The sequence below is a fragment of the Gordionus sp. m RMFG-2023 genome, chromosome 1, assembly GCF_954871325.1.
Source record: "Gordionus sp. m RMFG-2023 chromosome 1, tfGorSpeb1-WG-v2, whole genome shotgun sequence".
NCBI classification, from domain to species: domain Eukaryota; kingdom Metazoa; phylum Nematomorpha; class Gordioida; order Chordodea; family Parachordodidae; genus Gordionus; species Gordionus sp. m RMFG-2023.
In genome coordinates, this window is record NC_088775.1 from 81,594,041 (window position 1) to 81,615,966 (window position 21,926).

The 21,926-nt window shown below is 31.7% G+C and overlaps 1 protein-coding gene across 1 annotated transcript; it reads right to left on the reverse strand.

Annotated features, from left to right (window-relative positions):
• Positions 1–1,344: 1,344 nt before the first annotated feature.
• LOC135930808 (ATP-dependent DNA helicase pif1-like) lies at positions 1,345–21,321 on the reverse strand. Its single transcript, XM_065467597.1, has 3 exons — positions 21,165–21,321; positions 20,546–21,085; positions 1,345–1,577 (listed from the first exon to the last, which is right to left on the reverse strand). The coding sequence occupies exons 1-3, from the start codon at positions 21,319–21,321 to the stop codon at positions 1,345–1,347; spliced, it is 930 nt and encodes a 309-aa protein (XP_065323669.1).
• Between the last annotated feature and the right edge of the window lie 605 nt (positions 21,322–21,926).

Genomic DNA, 21,926 nt, shown 5'->3' on the forward strand with positions numbered 1-21,926 from the left:
AAGGCTCACGCTGCCCTTCCTACATTCCAAGTTATTGTAAAATACAGAGAATTAAATGTTTTACCCCTTAGATATAATAAATTTGTGCTAGTTTAAACGCTCATATATATCATTTACTTAAACATTGAGGCGTGAGATAGCTTTCCAGAATAGTGAAAATTATTGATTATAATTTTTATTTATCACCTAAAGACGGAATTAATGAGTTTTCAATGGATATGATAGTACAGTGCATGCATACATAGTTGTAGCATTGCATTTGCTGATTATATTATTGACAAACTTATCTTACCATATTTATTGGATAATATATAGATGATCCTATAATTACCTAAGTATTTTTTTACCCAAGTATACTGTGTCCTAACTTCTATTCCATTTTTATTAATTAGTCAAACAATAAAAAAAATTAAAATATATGAATTTTTGTTTTTGAGTAAAATGATTAAGTACTAAATTATACAAGTTATTGCTATATTTTTTTTTAATAAGTTTTTTTCTCAATCGAAATCAGAAATAGAATTATAATTTTAAAAAATCTTACATTAAACTTATAATTTATTCATTAAAAGTTAGCGGAATATCTATAAAATTATTTTACAAAATTCTAAATAAATTTATTTGTTTAAAATAATTTTATGCGTTAATGGTATTGTCTATAATTAATGGGCGTCATGGCTGGATTTATAAATTCATTTGCATGATAAAAAAAATCCTAAACTGATATCTATAAATATAAAATGGAAAAAAAATACTATTTATATATATTTTTTTTATATAATTTTAAATATTATATATACTAGTAGAAAACCCGTCAAAAATGACGGGGAATGAGATTTTTATTCATTTTTTTACGATAGATGTCATGCCAGATCCAAGCTCACAATATTAGGAAGCATATAATTATTAAAAAGTTTATCCAGCCCAGCTCAACCCTTAATAATTTTTTAAAGATAATATCATGTCAAGTGCAGTGCATTATACAAAATAATCAGCGTTGGAATAGATATAAAATCATATATAAAATTATTTATAATAAAAAATATGTACTATGTATATTTTTTTGTGCGTTATACAAAATAATCAGCAGGGATAATAGAGCAATGTTGGATCTGACAAAATGGTAAGCTTTTAAAAAAGTAGGATCCTTAAAAATTGTTATATTAATTTAGTTAAATTTTCATAATGTACTTTGTATAATTTTCAGTTAGACAAAATATTCATCAGAGATAAAAGGGCATATTGTGCGGCCCGACAAAAGGATGCTTAAATAATATAAAATTGTTTAAATTCAAAAATAATATCCTACTAAGTAATGTTCACTCTTATTCGTATAAGCCGGGATTAATCGGATATAACCTCACGATACACCACATTGGTTGTAGTTCTTGTTTTATCATTGGTTATAATCTTTAATTTATGAGGAGAACAAACTCGAGACATAGTCACATATAGCTGTCCATGTGAAAAAACAGGATGAGGTAAATAGATGCCAACTTTGTTCAACGTTTGTCCCTGAGCTTTATTAATTGTCATGACAAAGGCAGGTCTCACGGGAAATTGGCGGCGTTTAAAGGTGTTGAACATGGATTATTATTTTATTATAATGGATATTATATAGCGCAAATTTTTGTATGTTACATTCATTTAACACCATTTATATTAACTTAACTTAATAGTTTTGATTCATACTTTTTGTTTCTAAATTTCTTAATTTGATTTTATTGTGAAAAAAATATCCCTTCGATGAATGAACAGGATACAAAAATATTTTGCTATTTTAAACTTGGCGATTTGGATAAAAAAAATTTTATTACCCATGAACTTTATTAATTGTATACTTCAATACCTTCATAAATGTAATAAAATTTAAGCATGAAAACATTGAAAATTATTGCAAGTTAATTCAATTCCAGTGCAATTTTGGATTTAAAAATTCGATACGGCAAATTTTTATTCCTAAAAACATTTTTGATCGATGTGTGAACCAGTAGACATTTTGGTCAAAGCTTAATTGGCTAGATCGATTCATTCATAATGCTTGGAAGGTCTATATTTTTGGATGATGGAAATCAAGCTAAGTACTTGGTTTTACCTATATTTTTGATGCTTTCAAATGGTTCCATGATTACGTTAATTGGTCAACTCATGTGTAGATTAGTATAGGTCAGATTATTCCTTTGATTTGAGGTATATTTTATTTTTCTCTTAATCATTGCAAGGAAACTACAAATAAATTGTTTTGGACTAGAGTTGGAAGTATCTTTACAATTAAACATTTATATAAATATACTTATTTAGTTTGTAGGTTAAACTCCACTCAAGGCTTATGTTTGATTTAAACTTAATTTCTAATTTATATTATTGTAATTTCAGCACCATAAAATTAAATATACCCTTTTAATTCATATTGTATTTTTTAAAGATGTTTTGTCTCTCTAAATCACTAATTTTGTTTGTAAGTTATATTAATCTGCATGGTACTAATTAATTTATATCCCCTCTTAAATAAAGATACTCACCATTATCATAAATATTATTTTCTTATTGTTGAAAGTTAGTATTGAAACTTAATATTCATTATTTCTTAATACTTTGACTTAATATTAGCTAAATTTGGATATTTTTTAACTTATAATATCCTCTTACTTTTATAGAACAAATATTTACACATTTATTTACATGATTTTGTCTGGTAATATAAATACAGAAGTAGTTAAATATATAGTTTTGTTTCTCTTAATTTAAAATTTTCTGTTTAAACATGTTTTAATTTACATAGTAACTTAATTAATCTAGGTCCCTTCTGTTATAAATGAGATTTATATTATATATTATCAATGTTATAAATGTCATATATATATATTATCAATGATATAAATGTCATAGATACAAATCAATCATATTAATATATTTCATGAAGTGATTGCCAGTCAAATAAACTTAATTAGTATACCTTCTTAATTAAATAATCTCTATATCCCCTAAACATTATATATGACATTAAATTTTATAGTTGAAATTTAATATTGGTAAAATGCTTTAATAAGCTTTCAATGGTTCTTGATTATACATTAGCTGAATTTAGTCATGTTTGCTCTTAATGTCTGTATACCTTAACACAACTATTAAATTATATTTACTTTTATTATATTTACTTTAATTAGATTTAAACTTGTAACATTATTTACAGAGGATTTTTTGTATATAGTTAAAATCAACATTTGTTAAATTTTAGTATTTTAGCTAGTTGTAAGGTTTTTAAATTTTACATAAGCTATATCTGGGTATTCTAGTTTAACAACTTTCAACTTAAAATATAAATAATTCATTTGTATTATTACCTTCAATGATATTATTGGATTTACATTATCATGTCGGTATTAGTATAATCAATTTTTATATATTAATCTATTTATATATTATATTATATGCATCGATCGGTTTTAACACCATATACATATCTTCAGATATAAATATTTTAGATTATTTAGGTTATATATAAGTTCAATCTTAAAATCTTTAGGTTCCCGGTCGATAAACTTGAACCTTAAATAGCGAATGAGTGTTAATTTTTATCCTTATTTATCCCAATTTCTCCCAGATAAGATATTACTATTTTATTTAGTGGTTTTAATGCTCTAATACTTCTATGGAAGCATGACTTTAATCCTTTCTCAGGTATTTAATACGAACAAACAACAGTTGATATACAGTACTTTCTCATTTATTACTTTGAATCGGTAGTAGTTTAGGTTTATTTCTCTCGTGGGACGATTACTCTATATGTAACTAGCCAATAATATATTCAGTCATTCTAATTTTAATTTCTCCGTGTTGTATATTACATTATATAGAGTTATTAGTTTCTTTCCTGATGTCTGTTTTTTCCTTACGTTAATTAATATTATACATTTCTAGCCAAAGTTGATGTGTAAAAATAAATTTACAAATTAAATAATTTCTTTAAATTTTTGGCGCCTATGTTAATTGTAATTATTTTCTCTTTTCTCTTTCAGGCGCCGTTTTGATTTTGATTTGATTTATATTTCTCTGTTCATGTAAAATATTTTTTTGTTCATGAAATAATTTTATAATCATTTTTCTTCATTTTGGTTCCTTTGTCTTAGTTTTTTTTTTGGAAAAAACTTTTAATATTAGTTTTAAATGTAATATGAATTGGCAGTTTTATAATATTTTTGAAAATTTTTCCTGTAAATTTAAATTCAAATAGGCAATTTTTAAGTGTTCATTACCTTCTTTTGTTTATTATATTATTATTTGTTTCTGTTTTTTTAATTTCCTAATTGCGTCAATACACTTTTTGGATTCAAGCCAGTACACCGTTATGGAGGTAAACCTATCATAGATATAATTTTTCTAACATTAGTTAAATAAATTTTTTGGATATCTTTTGATATTATTAGTCGGTATTAAATTTATCTCTTAATTTTATCTTTCTGGGAAGTTTCTCTATTATAAAAACTCCAACTATTATGAAATGTTATATACCTTCATTTGTATTTGGCACTAAAAAATGGTAACATGATTAGGATAAATGGAAGTAAAATGCCTAACGTTAACTTTTTAGTTTTGAATTTGTTTTCCCTTTAAACCTGTAGTCTCAGAATTTTTAGTCAAACTTAAGTTCATTTTTAGTTTTTTAACTTTAAAGGAGTTCTTTTACCCTCATTTACTGGGCTCTTTTGAAACTGGCGACCACCTCATAATAATAATAATATCCATAAAATTGTGTTGTATAGTGTTATATATTGGGTTAGTACCATTGTAAATTATCTTAGAAGGTCTCTTTTTAAATTAATGTTATATTACATCTTATGCGGCTCCTAAGTAGTACATAATGAGGTAGCCTTCTCCGTTATATACTTTTCTCCACACTAATACTTTTCTCCCAAATTACATTTTGGATTTTACTTATACTTACTTCCGACGTTTTTATTCTCTTTATTGGTTTCATTCATTGGTTCTCTAGTATAAGTTCACAGGCAAGCTACAAATAGCGTCTCCCAAAATAAATGGAATGAAAAACAAACTGGCGGTTCTCCTAAGGATGTTAGCAGCTGAGAAAATCGACATTATTGGCATTCAGGAAACCCACTTTCCAGGGGTAAACACGGCTATTTTTAATGACTATAAAATTTTCTGTTCAGGCACCACCTTGAATAGTTGGTCCGGGATAACGTTCCTTATAAATAAACGTATGCAGAAACACACAATCAAATTCGTACCGGTATCAGAAAGATGCGGACTGTTATATTTGATCATAAATTTCTATGTCCCTCCCAATAGGAATGAGAGCTCAAGTTTCGTTGATTCTATGATAAACACGATACACTCCCTACCGGGAAGATATAATATAATTATCTTAGGAGATTTTAACATGAAAATCGGCAAAGAAGCTAAGTATGTAAATAGTAATGTTATTGGGCATGATACAATACTACAAAGAAATTGTGAACATAGTAAGAAACTCCTAGATTTCTGTATAAACAATAATTTCAAGTCGAGAATACTTTCTTTAGCCACCATGAAAGTAACACTTACACCTTTGTAAGGGCTCGGCAAAATCTCAAATTGACTTTTTCATTTCGAACGTTCACCGGTGGTTTGATGATGTAAAAGTACTAACAAATATTAACATATTAGATCATAGAATGCTCAGAGCAAACATTACAGTTAAAAACCTATGGAGTTATCACAGTGGAAGTAGACAAACTTCAATCGGTCCTAATAATTATCTTTCGCGCACAAATATAACACGCAAACCCAATAAAGTACAAACACCAGAAGATGCGAGGCTCTTCGATCAAATGCTAATTAGGAAAGTAGCTAACTTTGTAAATATAACTAGACAGGAAAATTTAGAAGCATGTTGAAAACTTTTTAAAAGCGATCTTACAGAATCATACAACGTTTTGCCAAACGCGACTCCTTTCTCTAGGAAAGAATGGATGGCTAATGACACTCTAGAGAAAATAAATTTGTTAAGAAGTGAGAACGGCTCGAATAGCGACCTATGGAAGGATATACAGAAACTACTACGCAGAGATAGACGAATATATATATCGCGAGGAAAGCCTTTGACATTGACAGAGATATGAAGGAAACAGGATATATGACGCATATAAAAAATTAAAATATTTTTGTAAACCTGGTAGCTTTAAGAAACTCCCCTCCATTGCCTTAAGGAATGGGAAAGTGATCATAGATCAAGATGAACAAATAGCTGTATGGCTTGACACAGTCTTCGATTCAAGGAAAGCAATCCCACCAGCTAGCTTAAATATAATCTCTGTCTCACCCCCATGTGGCTTTTCTATAGATGAGATCGCTAATATAATAAAATAATTACGTAGAAACTAAGCTCCGGGGCCTGATGACATAACAGCTGAGTATCTGAAAATTGCACTTAGGACTGTCTCTTCCTTCCTTTTGACCCTTTTTAACAAAATATGGGAATGTGGGAAAACTCCGGAGGAATGGAATAAATCATTTTTTTTCAATTTCCCCAAAATTGAAAACCCACGGAAATTCACAGATTACCGCGCCGTCGCTCTGACATCATGTGTATCTAAAATATTTATGACGTTATTAAAAAACAAAATTGTGCAATCGACGTCCCATCTTCTCCCCAAATTCATTTGTCCTTATAGGCCGAACAAAAATATATTAGAACCAATATTAGCCTTGAAAATAATAATGCAGAAATGTTATAAATACAAAATATCCTCCTATTACACTTTCATAGATTCTAGCAGAGCTTTTGATAATGTTAATCACGGAGCTCTATGGGATACGCTGGCTGAATGCGGAACAGAACCCCAAATAATCCTCATCTTAAAAAACCACTACTCAAAATTAGTGGCGTGTTTTAGAATAAACGATAAAATATCTCCTTGCTTTAGAATTAAAAAAGGTGTAATACAGGAGTGTACTCTATCACCACTCCTATTCAACATGATAATTAATAAAGTTATAAGAGAAGCACTAGGGGCAGCTGATCTAGTTGATCTAAGATCTGATAAGTCTATATCCTTTGTTAACAGAATAATATCATATGCTCAAGATTGTAATCTCCAAGAGCATAGATGAAACCAAAAATTTATTATACTTACTAGAGACCATAAGTCAAAGAGTTGAGCTTGAAATAAATTTCAAAAAAACTGTTATTCTCCCCTCCCCAAATGCTCCACCAATGGACAATCTTACTTTTGGAGGAAAAATAATTAAGGTTGTAGATAAAATTAGATACTTGGGTATAACACTAGACAACAAGGGTAGTGGTAAAGAGGAAATGACGATAAGCAAAAGGCGAGGAGTACCTTCTACAAGTATATGAAAATTTGGAAAACAAAAGAGATTTCTGTTTTTACCAGACTGAAGTTATTCAATTCGACAATTGTCCCGGTTCTATTATATGGAGGGGAAATTTGGGATTCCTTGTTGTGAAATTAAAAAAAAAGAAGATATTATTCCTTGTTGTGAAATTAATAAAAAAAAAGGTAAAAAAAAAATAAACTGCTAAGTTAAACGTTTCTGTGCAGTGAAACTTTGAAATTGGTGCCGTGTTTATACAAAACCACCTGGTTAGTGCGGTTGTTGTAATATCATATAGTGATATTTGAGTCTACATCTACGGTAAAATATCATATAGTTGTATTTGAGTCTTCGAGTGAAAAATATCATATAGTGGTATTTGAGTCTTGAAGTGAATTGAACATCGTCTTCATCATCTACATCTACGGTAAAATATCATATAGTGGTATTTGAGTCTTTGAGTGAAAAATATCATATAGTGGTATTTATGAAGTGAATTGAACATCGTCTTCATCATCTACATCTACGGTAAAATATCATATAGTGGTATTTGAGTCTTCGAGTGAAAAATATCATATAGTGGTATTTGAGTCTTGAAGTGAATTGTACATCGTCTTCATCATCTACATCTATGGTAAAATATCATATAGTGGTATTTGAGTCTTCGAGTGAAAAATATCATATAGTGGTATTTGAGTCTTGAAGTGAATTGTACATCGTCTTCATCATCGACATCAGCTGTCCATTTATTTTATTTATTTATTTTTTCTTCTCTCTCAAAATAAAAAAAAATCTTATCGTACGGAAGTGCTGTCCGAATTTTACGAGTTGTAAATCTGTTACACAAAATTTGCCCAAATTTTTGTTGTATCTTTAGACTTATTAACTGTAGATGTACATGTGTATTATTGGGTTGTTTACACTATTAATAATATCATATCTATTAACATTACAAATAACCAAAATTTTTATTTTGAAATTAATTATAAATTTTTTATAAGGTCGAAATGAAAAGTTTAAAATTTGTAAAATACTGGGAAATACAGTATAATATTTTTGGGGCATTGGTTACATTAGTAATATGGATGTGTAGCTTAATATGGGGAAGAAAGTTGAGAAGAAGTCGAAGTGTGAAAATAAAGGGGCAGACATTGACGATAGAAGGACATAATGGGGAAGAGGATGTTATGGGAAAGGTAACATGGTTCCCAGTGCAGGAGTTAATTAATGGGTGGACAGATAGCGAATTAGATAAATTAACCTATAGGCCTGAAAGGAGAGATTCATATACTAATCAGAGATTGGGGACATATAGGGGACCTAGAGAAAGTTCTCAGGGAAGGAGAGGAGAAATGAGACCCAACTTTGATTCTAGAGTAAGGGGGAGAATGAATTGTTATAATTGCGGAAGACAGGGACATATGGTCAGAGATTGCCAAGAAGCGTTCTGAATGTGGAAAATATGGACATATAGCCACGTTTTGTCCAGGAAGACGTGATAAGCTACGATGTGCAGGTTGTGGTCGATTTGGTCACAATAGGGAGGAATGCAATGTGGGTAATTTCAAAACTAGAGGCGGTTTTCCACAGAGGGACATGGGGCAAAGTGCTCCAAATGTTAGAATTATAGAAAGTGAAAAAAATAAAGAGGTAGGAATACCATTTTTGGCTGTGAATAAAGAGCAGAATATGTTTCCGTTGCCGGAAGGAAGGACATGGGGCGAGAGATTGCGAGTATTTGTGACTATATGATGGTAAAGAGCATGCGGCAAAGATCGGGGGGCTTTGGGCGAAAGAGATGGAAAGATTAGATTATAGTGAGAAAGATTGGGTATCAAAGGGCATAAATATGATACAAGAGGAAAGGATACATGATCCTTGCCCTAGAGTTTGGATAAATTTGAATGGAAATATGGTATCCATGTTATTTGATACCGGGGCAGCCATATCCGTGATGGGATATGAGAAATATCAGAGTATTTGGTCGGAAAGGATAATTAAACGGGAGGACATCAAGATCCGTCAGTTGGATGGATCAGAAGTCGCAGTGATGGGAAGGGTGGAGTTAAAGGTGGTATTAGAGAATAGAGTGGAGATTTTGGACTTATGGATAGTAGATCGAAAAGTAGAGTCAGTAGTGGGATGGGATTGGATCACCCGAATTGGTCCAGATTGTGGTTTTTGGGGGGTATTCGCATGGTGTGGTGTATTTTTACCTGTTGCAAGATGTGAAGAAAATAGAGATATGAATTTGTGGTATGGAGAAAGTTTGTCAGGAATTGAAACCTTTTTGGAAGGGGAAAGGAGAGGAGAGGATAATAGGGTTGTTAGAGACTGTAGGGGAGGTTTTGGGGGGAACTATAGGGGAGGTCTTGGGGGGAACTATAGGGGAGATATCGGGGGGAATTTTAGGGGAGGTATTGGGGAGAACTATAGGGGTGGTATCGGGGGGAATTATAGGGGAGGTATCGGGGGGAATTATAGGGGAGATATCGGGGGGAAATTTTAGGGGTTGTCGCGACTTTGGGAGAAAGGAAGAAAGAAATGATACCAAAGAACAGAAAGAAATTCATGATCAAGGAAAGTTTGAAGCGGAGCTGGAGGAATTGGCAGATGGGAAAATAATGTTGCCAGAAGAAGAAACTAGAGAAGATGATGATTTGGAACAAGGAAATACTAAGGGAACACATAGCCAACAAATGGAAATGGATGGAAAGGAAACGAGACGACGGGAAGAGAGGGAATTGCGGGATAGAGAGATAGAATTTGGTATGATCAAAGTACAAGAGGGAGTGAGAAACTTGATGAAAAATTACAAGGAGATTTTTGATGAGAAGTTGGGTTGTCTCCGAGATTATGAAGTGGATATCAAATTAAAGTAGGGATATGTGCCCAAGTTTTGTGCATTACGTCGGATACCGTTCGAATGGCGAAATGAAGTAGACAAGGAATTGGAGCAGTGGGTGCAGAAGGGCATTCTTTGTCCAGTGGAATATAGCGAATGGGCAACACCGTTAGTACCCGTGAAGAAGGCCAATGGAAAGCTTCGTTTATGCGCTGATTTTCGGGTCACGCTTAACCCGTGGGTTGTGGAGATAAAATATCCGTTACCTCGGATTGAAGAAATATTTGCTAATTTGAAGGGTAGCATATATTTTTCAAAGGTGGACTTTTCGAAAGCTTACTTACAATTGAAGGTGAAACCCGAGGTACAAAAGCTATTAACGATCACGACTCCGAAGGGATTGTATGCCTTCTGTAGATTGCCGTTTGGACTTAGCGTGTCGGCTCCAATTTTTCAACGAACGATGGCGGCAGTTTTTCAAGGACTAGAGGGAGTATTTTACTACATGGATGACGTATTGGTGATGGGAGAGACTCTCGAGCAACACGAACGAAGATTAGAGGAGGTGTTCAAAAGGATCAAGGATAAAGGATTGCGAGCAAGCGTTGAAAAAAGTGTGTTGGGAGTATCAGAAATCGTATATTTGGGGCATAAAATCAATGGGAAAGAGGTCAGACCTTTAGACAAAAATATGGCAAATATAACAAGCATGTTGAAGCCTAATAATAAAGTGGAAGTACAAGCTTTCTTGGGAATGATGAATTATTATCACCGTTTTGTGGAAGGCTTCGCGCAGATAGCGGCGCCGTTGTATAAATTGTTAAAGAAAGGAGAAAGATTTGAATGGAAGATTGAACAGGAGGAGGCTTTTGAGGAGTTGAAATTGAGGATTGGAAGGGAACCAGTACTAGTGTGTTTTGATAACGATGTGCCAGTGATATTGGCCGTTGACGCTTCGAATAGGGGTGTGGGTGGAGCGCTATTACATTGTATAGACGAATTGGAGAGACCTATTTTATTTTTCTCAAGAATCTTTAGAGAGGCCGAGACATGATATTCAGTGATCGAGCAAGAAGCGCTAGCGGTTATATTTGGATTGACTAAATGTAGGGAATACTTGATCGGACGTCGATTTGTCATATATACGGATCACAAGCCCTTGGTTCATCTTTTCAGGAAGGACAACAAGGAGCTCATGTTGTCGCCTAGGTTGCAGCGATGGCTATTGCTGGTAGGCAGTTTCGACGTGCAAGTGAAATACCGACGAGGAAGAGAAAATTACTTACCGGATATTCTTTCTAGATGTGGAGCGGGAGAGGATTGCGAAACGAGTAGGTCGAAAGATATGGGTGAAGAGGATGAGCACGGGTTGATTAGAGCGATAGTCGGAATATCTAAAGGAGGACCAGTTGCAGGAACAACTCAAAAATGCTACTTTAAAAGATCGCGAGTTGACGAGAATCAAAGCGTGCATATTGGGTCGGAAGCAATGGCGAGATGGGGACAAAAAGTTCAAGCAAGTGGAGAAAGAGCTAACGATAGTGGACGAGTGTGTGGTACGAGGAAGTCGGGGAGTGGTGCCGTCCAGATTACGGGAGGCAGTAAAGGCAATGATCCATGCTGGACATCCGGGTATGGAACGAATGAAACAATGGGGGCGGGAATACGTATGGTGGCCTAGCATGAATAAAGAAATCGAGAATATGGTGAGAAGTTGTGAAATGTGTAATTCATGGGCAAGTATGCCTCGAAAGGACAAGAAAAGTATTTGGCCTAGGGCTACTCGACCATGGGAAAGAGTGCACTTAGACTTTTTCGACTTCGAAAATAAAATATATCTCCTCGTGGGGGACGCTTACTCAAAATGTGTAGAGTATCAAGAAGTAAAGGGGTTAACAACGCAAGTAGTAATTAAGACGTTAAAAGATCTTTGGGCAAAATTTGGGGTAGCGGAAATAGTCGTGTCGGATGGAGGACCCGCTTTCATAAGTAAACAATTTAAAGTATTTTGTACTGAAACTGAGGCGAGACACATTTTGGCGCCCACCCAAGCTTAAATGGGCAGGCGGAAAGGATGGTGGCGGTGGTGAAAAGTTGGTTGAGGAAGTCGAAATATGGGGGTGAAGAGATTTGGATAGCGATTGCATATTATAACAATAGTCGAAAGGGAGAGGAATTGTCCCCAGCAGAAAAGTTTTTGGGCCGTAGAACTCGTATTCAGTTGGATTTCTTAAGACCCAAACCGGCGCAGGAGGAAAATTCAATGGATAATCAGTGTGAATTCGTGAATGGTCAGACCATATGGGCGAGAATTTTTGGAGGTACCCGAAAATGGGAGTCAGGAATAATTATACAGAACATGGGGCATAAAATGGTGAGAGTAAAATTCGTTGACGGAAAGGAAGGAGTTAGACACGTAGAACAGATACGGAAGAGAGTAGAGTCTGAAAGATTGAGATCCAGCCATGATGCGGCGAGGAGAGAGGGATAGATATCTTAGCAATTCTCGAGTTAAAGCACATAGAAAATAATAATACTAATAATGATAATTAACCCAAGATGGTAATGCCTCCGCAGTTCCGAGATTAAATCAAATTTAATTTTAAAAAAAAAATCGATAATGATAATTAACCCAAGATATTAATACCTCCGCAATTCCGAGATTAAATCAAATTTAAAAAAAAAATCGATAATGATAATTAACCCAAGTTAGTAATACCTCCGCAATTCCGGAATTACATCACATTAATAAAAAACAAAATAAATATTAATTAACCCGAGATAGTAATAACTCCGCAATTACGGGATTAAATCACATTTAATAAAAAAAAGGGGATCAATAATAATAATGGTAACCGGTGCTAATAATGTTGGAGGTTAAGGGGCTATATATATAAAAAAAAAACTTTCGTGATTCTCGAGTTAAAGCACATAGAAAATAATAATACTAATAATGATAATTAACCCAAGATGGTAATACCTCCGCAGTTCCGAGATTAAATCAAATTTAATTTAAAAAAAAAATCGATAATGATAATTAACCCAAGATATTAATACCTCCCCAATTCCGAGATTAAATCAAATTTTAAAAAAAAAATCGATAATGATAATTAACACAAGTTAGTAATACCTCCGCAATTCCGGAATTACATCACATTAATAAAAAAACAAAATAAATATTAATTAACCCGAGATAGTAATACCTCCTCAATTACGGGATTAAATCACATTTAATAAAAAAAAGGGGATCAATAATAATAATGGTAACCGGTGCTAATAATGTTGGAGGTTAAGGGGCTATATATATATAAAAAAAAAACTTTCGTGATTCTCGAGTTAAAGCACATAGAAAATAATAATACTAATAATGATAATTAACCCAAGATGGTAATACCTCCGCAGTTCCGAGATTAAATCAAATTTAATTTAAAAAAAAAAAATCGATAATGATAATTAACCCAAGATATTAATACCTCCGCAATTACGGGATTACATCACATTTAATAAAAAATAAAATAAATATCAATGATATCAGTTAGTCAATGATTTCGTGATTCGGGGAATAAAGCGAGTATTTTTTTTCTAAAAAAAGGGGGGAACTTAGTTAGAGTGCCAATAAATAATGCACAAAAAGTTAAAAATGTTGGGTATGTTAACCAAAGTAATAAATTAAAGTAAGGGATAATTTTGGGAGATGTCGGGATCGTAAATCAAAAGTTGGAAATAGAACTTGTATATAGTTGGAGAATAGAATAAAAAGGAGTGACAATTGGACTAGGAAACAAATAAAAAATGGTTCCAAGTTGGACTGAAACACGGAAAAGATTTCGGCAATGACAGTTGGAAGCGAGACACAAAACAAGGAAGGTTCCAATAATTGGGCTTTAAAAGGGGAATTTTATAAATGCAAAATTATAATTTGTTTAATTGTTAATTTTGTTAAAGAAAATTTTCCTGTATTTATTCATTTTGACCCAAAAGAAAAGTGAGTGAAAACTGTTATTAATTTTTTTTATATTATACCTTTTTCTTAAAAAAGAATGTCGGGGAGGCATCGGTGTATATATTGGGAGAATTTTACCATTAGAATAAGTATTTACCGAGGATATGTTAATGAGGATGGGCGACCAATCTCGCCTTCGATTTACCGAAACATAATAGACCAATCGCCTCCAATACGCCGGAGCAGTAGATCGCCCCAGGTCCAAAGGGGAGTGTCCGGGATAATGACGAATAATTTAGATCACTCCGAATTACCGGAGCCCCGGCACCTCAGCATGCGCTCGAGGAGGAGACGTTTACTTGTGTGGTTCGCCTAGTCATTTGCGAATGCGGTGCCCCCGTGGGCCAAATCGTAGGCAAGACTTAAATGATAATAGGGAAACGACGAGCCACAGAAGCCGAAGCCCGGGAAGGAGCGACGCACGCCCAGTTAGGACCATTTTGCCGCCTTTGACGATAGGGGCAATGCCGCAACAAGATCAATCCATAACTGCGATAGGGCGACCGGTGGTGATTATTGAGCCGTTTCGAGAAGAAACGCCGGAGGTGAGTCCCAGGGCCTATTACGCTGAAGAGTGGCCGATGGTTGATTTGTCGGCCTCTGAGATTCAGGAATTGTTGGAGGATATAATGGGACCAGAATAAATTTTACAAATTTTGTAATAATAAAACAATTTTTTTTTAAATATCATTTTCCTTAATAGATTTTCGGGAATAATTAAAATATGATATTAATATATGTAGTAAAACTTTTAAAATATTTTACATCATATATTTTTTTTATTTATGTTAACATATGTAGAGAATAATAAATAATTACATTTTGATTTTATGTACAAAACCCTCCTGTTTGTCTTTGTTAAACAACAATTTTAATTTTTTTTTGTATGTTCAAGGGTTTTCATTTAATGGGGGCGTGTTATAAATAGTTTTATTTTTTTTGTATGAGTCATGAAATATTTTTTTTTTGTTTGGAATTTTATTTTTAATATTTTTTTTTAGTTTCGCGCAGTCATCATGAACATTATTATATAAATATTTTTAATATTTATTATGTAAAAAATAATTTAATATTTATAAAAAAATAATCATATATAAACTAAAAAAAAAGTGGAAATTTATTATTATAATTATATTTTTTTTTATATATTGTTTTTTTTTAAAAATTCTTCTTTCTTTTAAAAGAAAAATAAAGACGAGATATTATTCCTTGTTGTGAAATTAAAAAAAAAAAGAAGATATTATTCCTTGTTGTGAAATTAATAAAAAAAAAGGTAAAAAAAAAATAAACTGCTAAGTTAAACGTTTCTGTGCAGTGAAACTTTGAAACAAAATATCCTCCTATTACACTTTCATAGATTTTAGCAGAGCTTTTGATAATGTTAATCACGGAGCTCTATTGGATACGCTGGCTGAATGCGGAATAGAACCCCAAATAATCCTCATCTTAAAAAACCACTACTCAAAATTAGTGGCGTGTTTTAGAATAAACGATAAAATATCTCCTTGCTTTAGAATTAAAAAAGGTGTAATACAGGGGTGTACTCTATCACCACTCCTATTCAACATGATTTAATAAAGTTATAAGAGAAGCACTAGGGGCAGCTGATCTAGTTGATCTAAGATCTGATAAGTCCATATCCTTTGTTAACAGAATAATATCATATGCTCAAGATTGTAATCTCCAAGAGCATAGATGAAACCAAAAATTTATTATACTTGTTGCAGTTTTACTTTACAAAAAAATGCATTATGCAAATCGTAAACAAAAATAATGTTTTATTAAAATATCCCCGTCTATGTAAATGAGAAAAAAACGCGTGAGATTTGTAGATTTTTTCATACTTTAACAGTTTTAACAAGTGGGATGTAGAACTTTTTATTCTTCGCTAGTGAGACTATGTAAATGTGGATTAAAGAAAAAGGATATATAATGGAGAAATTATGAGGCGAAAAAGGGAATTATTATTTTAACTAAAATTTTCTTTTAATTTTTTAATTTAATTTAATTTTATTTTTTTATGATGTTTACTATTATAATTTTGAATAAAGAATTAAAGTTGATTTTATGATTTCGTAATTCCTAATTATTATTAATTTCCTTTTATATATATATATTTGTTTTCTATTTTTATATTTAGGTTTTGATGCACAATGACAACCATGTCGTTGTGACAATGGTGTTGGAGAGCGGAGGAGACCGGCCCTTTACAACCTTCAGTCTGGGACCGGTGGGACAACAAGGAGATGTGTCAAACTGTATTCTAATACAAAAAAAAATTCCAGAAGAACGTAAGAAAAATATGTAAATAAAGATGAAAAGGAAAAATTATGTTGTTAAGATTATGTTTATGTAGGAATATAAAATCTAAAATTAAAGACATTAGGAATTTTATGAAGTTACTGGTAAACTAAAAACCAATGGAATTTTGAAACTAATAAAGACTATGATATTTTAGATTTTAGAATTATTATCAAGTGATCACTAGAAATAACTTTGACAAAGAAATAGAAACATAAATTGCGAAAGTTAATATTTAACTAATAGGTTGCTGAGATATAATAATTAAAAAATTCGGTGAATAAGATTAGAATATAACTTTATTGTTAGGAAATAGTTGATTAAATTCTTATTGAAGATTTACGTTTAACTTTTATTTTAAGGGCTGCGAGAGATAAAACAGCCTCAAGGATTAATGTGAATTAGTATATTAGGTTGTAGATTAACCAAAAAATCTTCATAGAGAGAATCGGCTTTTCGTCATTAGAAAATTTATGCCGCAATCGAGCTCAATTTGAGATCGGATTTTTATTTTGAATCATGAATAAGATTTAAGAAGAATCATACAATATTATTCTAATAATACAAAAGCAAAAACATGCTTTAGAAATATACATATCAGTTTTCAACAACGGTTGTGCGAAAAATTATAATGATTAAATTTCATAAGTTCTTCAAAGACGTGGGGTGAAAACCATAGTGATTAGAAGTAAGAGGTTGTTCATAAACGTAAGTATGAAAACTTTTATGATTAGGTCATTGATTTCTCAACAACGTATGTATGAAAAGAGATTTATATATTTCAGCAGTTTTTTAAAGACTGAGTGTCAAAGAGTACATGAGGAAATAAATACACAATGATAATTTTTTTAAAAAAAAAGATAGGTTTTGATATATATTTTAGAATAGGATTTTTAGATATAAATTTAGACATGGCTGAAAAGAAGATGAGATCAATAGCTAAATACAAGTAAATTTTTCAATGAAAATATGGGTCTAGGCTTCATTAAGGGGAGAGGGGTGATAGAATGTGATATATTTATATAATTTATTATATTTTGCTACGTATTATAAAATTTAAGATTTAGTATAATTTACGCCATTTATTAAAGGCAGAATTAGTTTAGAGGAGATAAATGTAGATATGTAAATAGATTATTTTAGGTAGAAGTAGATTAGATGTGATAACCCGATATCTCAGCAAGGACAAACTGTCGTAGAAGACCCGAAAGTCTGAAAGATAGATACGATTACAAGAATTAGAGGCAACAACCAATCAATTACAAGAGAAAGGGGGAAAACAAGCAAATTGATAGAAAAGAGGGTCAAGACGTTATGCTGCAATCGTTAATCGCTGACCAATAATAGCCAATTATTCCGAGACTTTAGTCTTGATAAGAAAGCTATGATAAATTGTAAAAAAGATTAAGACAGACTAGCAAAAAACAAGAGAGGAAAGGAAACTGGATGTCATCGATAATCGTTATCAATCGTGGATAGTGGAAAACAGGCGTGTATCAAGTTCGTCAGTGGCTTACAGCGATAAAAAGCTGATCGTTTCACAGGGTGACAAGCGACAGATAGAATTCAAAAATTTCAAGCGACAAAGCCTTCGTTAGAAGAATAAGTCGAGATCGAAAGAAGATTGATTATTCGCAGATTGGTGGGTCTAACTTAAGTGGAAGGGTGTTGCAGTTTAAAAAAATGCATTATGCAAATCGTAAACAAAAATAATGTTTTATTAAAATATCCCCGTCTATGTAAATGAGAAAAAAACGCGTGAGATTTGTAGATTTTTTCATACTTTAACAGTTTTAACAAGTGGGATGTAGAACTTTTTATTCTTCGCTAGTGAGACTATGTAAATGTGGATTAAAGAAAAAGGATATATAATGGAGAAATTATGAGGCGAAAAAGGGGATTATTATTTTAACTAAAATTTACCTTTAATGATATTTTATTTTATTTTTTTATGATTTTTACTATTATAATTTTGAATAAAGAATTAAAGTTGATTTTATGATTTCGTGATTCCTAATTATTATTAATTTCCTTTTTATATATATATATTTGTTTTCTATTTTTATATTTAGGTTTTGATGCACAATGACAAACTTGTCGTTGTGACAATACTTACTAGAGACCCTAAGTCAAAGAGTTGAGCTTGAAATAAATTTCAAAAAAACTGTTATTCTCCCCTCCCCAAATGCTCCACCAATGGACAATCTTACTTTTGGAGGAAAAATAATTAAGGTTGTAGATAAAATTAGATACTTGGGTATAACACTAGACAACAAGGGTAGTGGTAAAGAGTAAATGACGATAAGCAAAAGGCGAGGAGTACCTTCTACAAGTATATGAAAATTTGGAAAACAAAAGAGATTTCTGTTTTTACCAGACTGAAGTTATTCAATTCGACAATTGTCCCGGTTCTATTATATGGAGGGGAAATTTGGGAAGCAAATAAGATAGAAATGAGACGATTACAATCATTTATAAATAATTGTCTAGGTACAATAAATGACATTTTCTATCCAAGAGTCTTATCAAACCAAAATCTCTGGAAAAAATCTAATCACACGCCAATTAATATCACTGTAAAAAACCACCGTAATTAGTTCCTAGCCCACATAATAAGGAACTCCGACCACAATTTAGCTCATGACGCCATAGCATGGTTGTACACACATAAAGAAAAACAATATACAAAATATAAATCCTTATGGTACTATAAATCCATAAAAGATATAATGGATTTAAATATCAATATGAAACAATTCATAAAACTTAATAACAATAAAAGATCCAACTTTTCCGCATCAAAAAAAGTTACCTCAAATGAAAACGTATTTTGAAGTTCTTTGCTCACATATCATCAGCGTTTACATGAGCGGGAGGGATAGGAACAGTTTGCATCCTATTTTTTTGAGAGGGTATGGGGTAAGCTTCTTTAATGGGGGTAGGATAAATTTTTTTGGGGATTATTTATTAAATTTTGAGATGAAATAGGACAAATTTATTGCTGTAAAATAATACTTTTATTATAGTATTATTATAATACAATTTATCGACCAAATCTATATTTGCAAACAATCATACACATTGTTTTCCAAATAAACAATCCTTTTAAATATAATGATAAAGGTTTAGATATTTCAGCAAGCTCACAATGCCATAATAATAAATTCATTGTAAATATTGGAGGTTTTGATTGAATTTATTATCTAAAAAATAAATTATTTATATTCAAAAATATCGATAGTTGGTAGTAGAGATAGATTAATTTAAGTTATACTTTATAAATTCTTTAAAAGAGTATCAATAAATAAATAGGTGAAAATAATGATAAAGAGACATCGCCGCCGAAGTCGGCGGTGATTTTTTAGGGGGGTAGGCAAAGGTTTTTGAAGGGGGTTTGCAGTGAAAATCCTGTTATGTAGACGCTGCATATTATCTAAAGGTTCCCTATCAACAATTATTCAACTTTTTCTGGAAGTATTCTTTAATTTTCCTTACTAAAATTTGCATTAAAATTGTAAAATTTTTAAATTAAAAACGATCCACCGCCCACCCTTAAAGTAATTAAATTATATTTTAGTTTTTGGGTATAGGCTCTTTCTTTGTCCCACTCCTTTTAAATTAAAGCCTATAGAGGTTTAAGCAACATTTTTCGAAATGTTGTGCCTACAAGCACATGCGGCTTGCCCACAAAGGTGTGGAGGGCTCCTCATATTTTTACTTTTATACCCAAATTAAATTGTTCCAATTAGATGGAAATGAGGAAAACCTAGCGTAGCTCTGTTGAATCTTCAACGCTAGAGGGCAAAAGCGCTATATATCACGTATCACGTAATAGTTTCATTTAACTTAACTTGATAGTTTCATTTAACTTAACTTAATAGTTTCATTTAACTTAACTTGATAGTTTCATTTAATTATTTAATAGTTTTGCTTATATATAAAGGATAAAATTATAGTTTTTTTAGTCATATATTGTAGTTAAACATTTTAAAATATATTTATATAATAAAAAAAATTTGTAATATCTTGCTTTACTCCCTGCCTACTATAACAAAAAGAAAATGGCAAGCCAGAATCTGTAGGAATTAAACTTATTCTAGGAATGAGAACTTTAGTACTGAGAAAACTACCAGAAACAAATTCCGCCTCAATTATATTTGGTAGCGAAGAAGTTATAATCAATTTAGTCACATTATTCAAACCAGAAGCAGAATTTAAGTTACGCATTAACATTATAGGTACCCCGACTTTGAGTAAAAGTTTGTGAGGTGGTAATCCTGATATACTTAAAGAGTTTAAAAATTCAGTGGGATAAAACGTCGCTTCATCCTCGGTTATCGTTTTATCAGCACTTATGTATGTAATTAGATCCCCCGGAATTTTGTTAATCAATTTAATATTTATAGAATCGACATCTACGTTCTTAGGGGTCAGGATTGCATTTTGATCAAATGATGTACGGTTAAAGGACGTATTGTCTTTGTCTATATTGTAAACAAAAGCAATAATATCCTCGACATCATTAGAAGCTATACAACAATCTTCAGGAATTTTTATTTTATCCCTGGAGCCATCAAATGTTTCATAGCCTTCACCAACTTAAAAGAAATTTTGAGTATTTATTATTAATAAGATATTCATTTGCTTCGTGAAAATGTAGAAGTCTCCTATTAATACCTAACCTTAATGGCACTATATGCAACCATAAATACGATCGTTTTAAGGTTGAGTTAACAATGTCGCATCTTCCACCACGTTTAATAACAGGTAAAATCTGTCTAAAATCTCCGCCAAAAATAATAAATTTACCACCAAACGGTTTATCTAATTTCATTATCTATATTATAATTTTCCGATGTCCTCACTAGGTCATCGTGACGTCATGTCATCGCTACGTCATGTCATCGCTACGTCATGTCATCGCTACGTCATGTCATCGTCATGTCATCGGTATGTATGTATTTATTTATTTTTTATTTGTTGATTTTATTTATTTATACAAACAGATGATGATATAACTTAAATTTTCTATGCAACTGTAGGAGGCCATATTAAACCCAACAAATAATACATTATTTACTATTGTTGATTTTATTTATTTATTTTATACAAACAGATGATCCTATAACTTAAACTTTCTATGCAACTGTATATTAAAACCAAAAAGTAATACATTATTTACTATTGTTGATTTTACTTATTTATTTTATACAAACAGATGATCATATAACTTAAATTTTCTATGCAACTATAGGAGGCCATATTAAAACCAAAATTAATACATTATTTACTATTTTATTTATTTTATACAAACAGATGATCCTATAACTTAAATTTTCTATGCAACTTTAGGAGGCCATAAAGTAGTATTCTTAAAAAGTCGAGTTCACCCAAATCTGACTCAGAGTCTGAGTCGTTAGTCGACTCACTGAAGTCGTG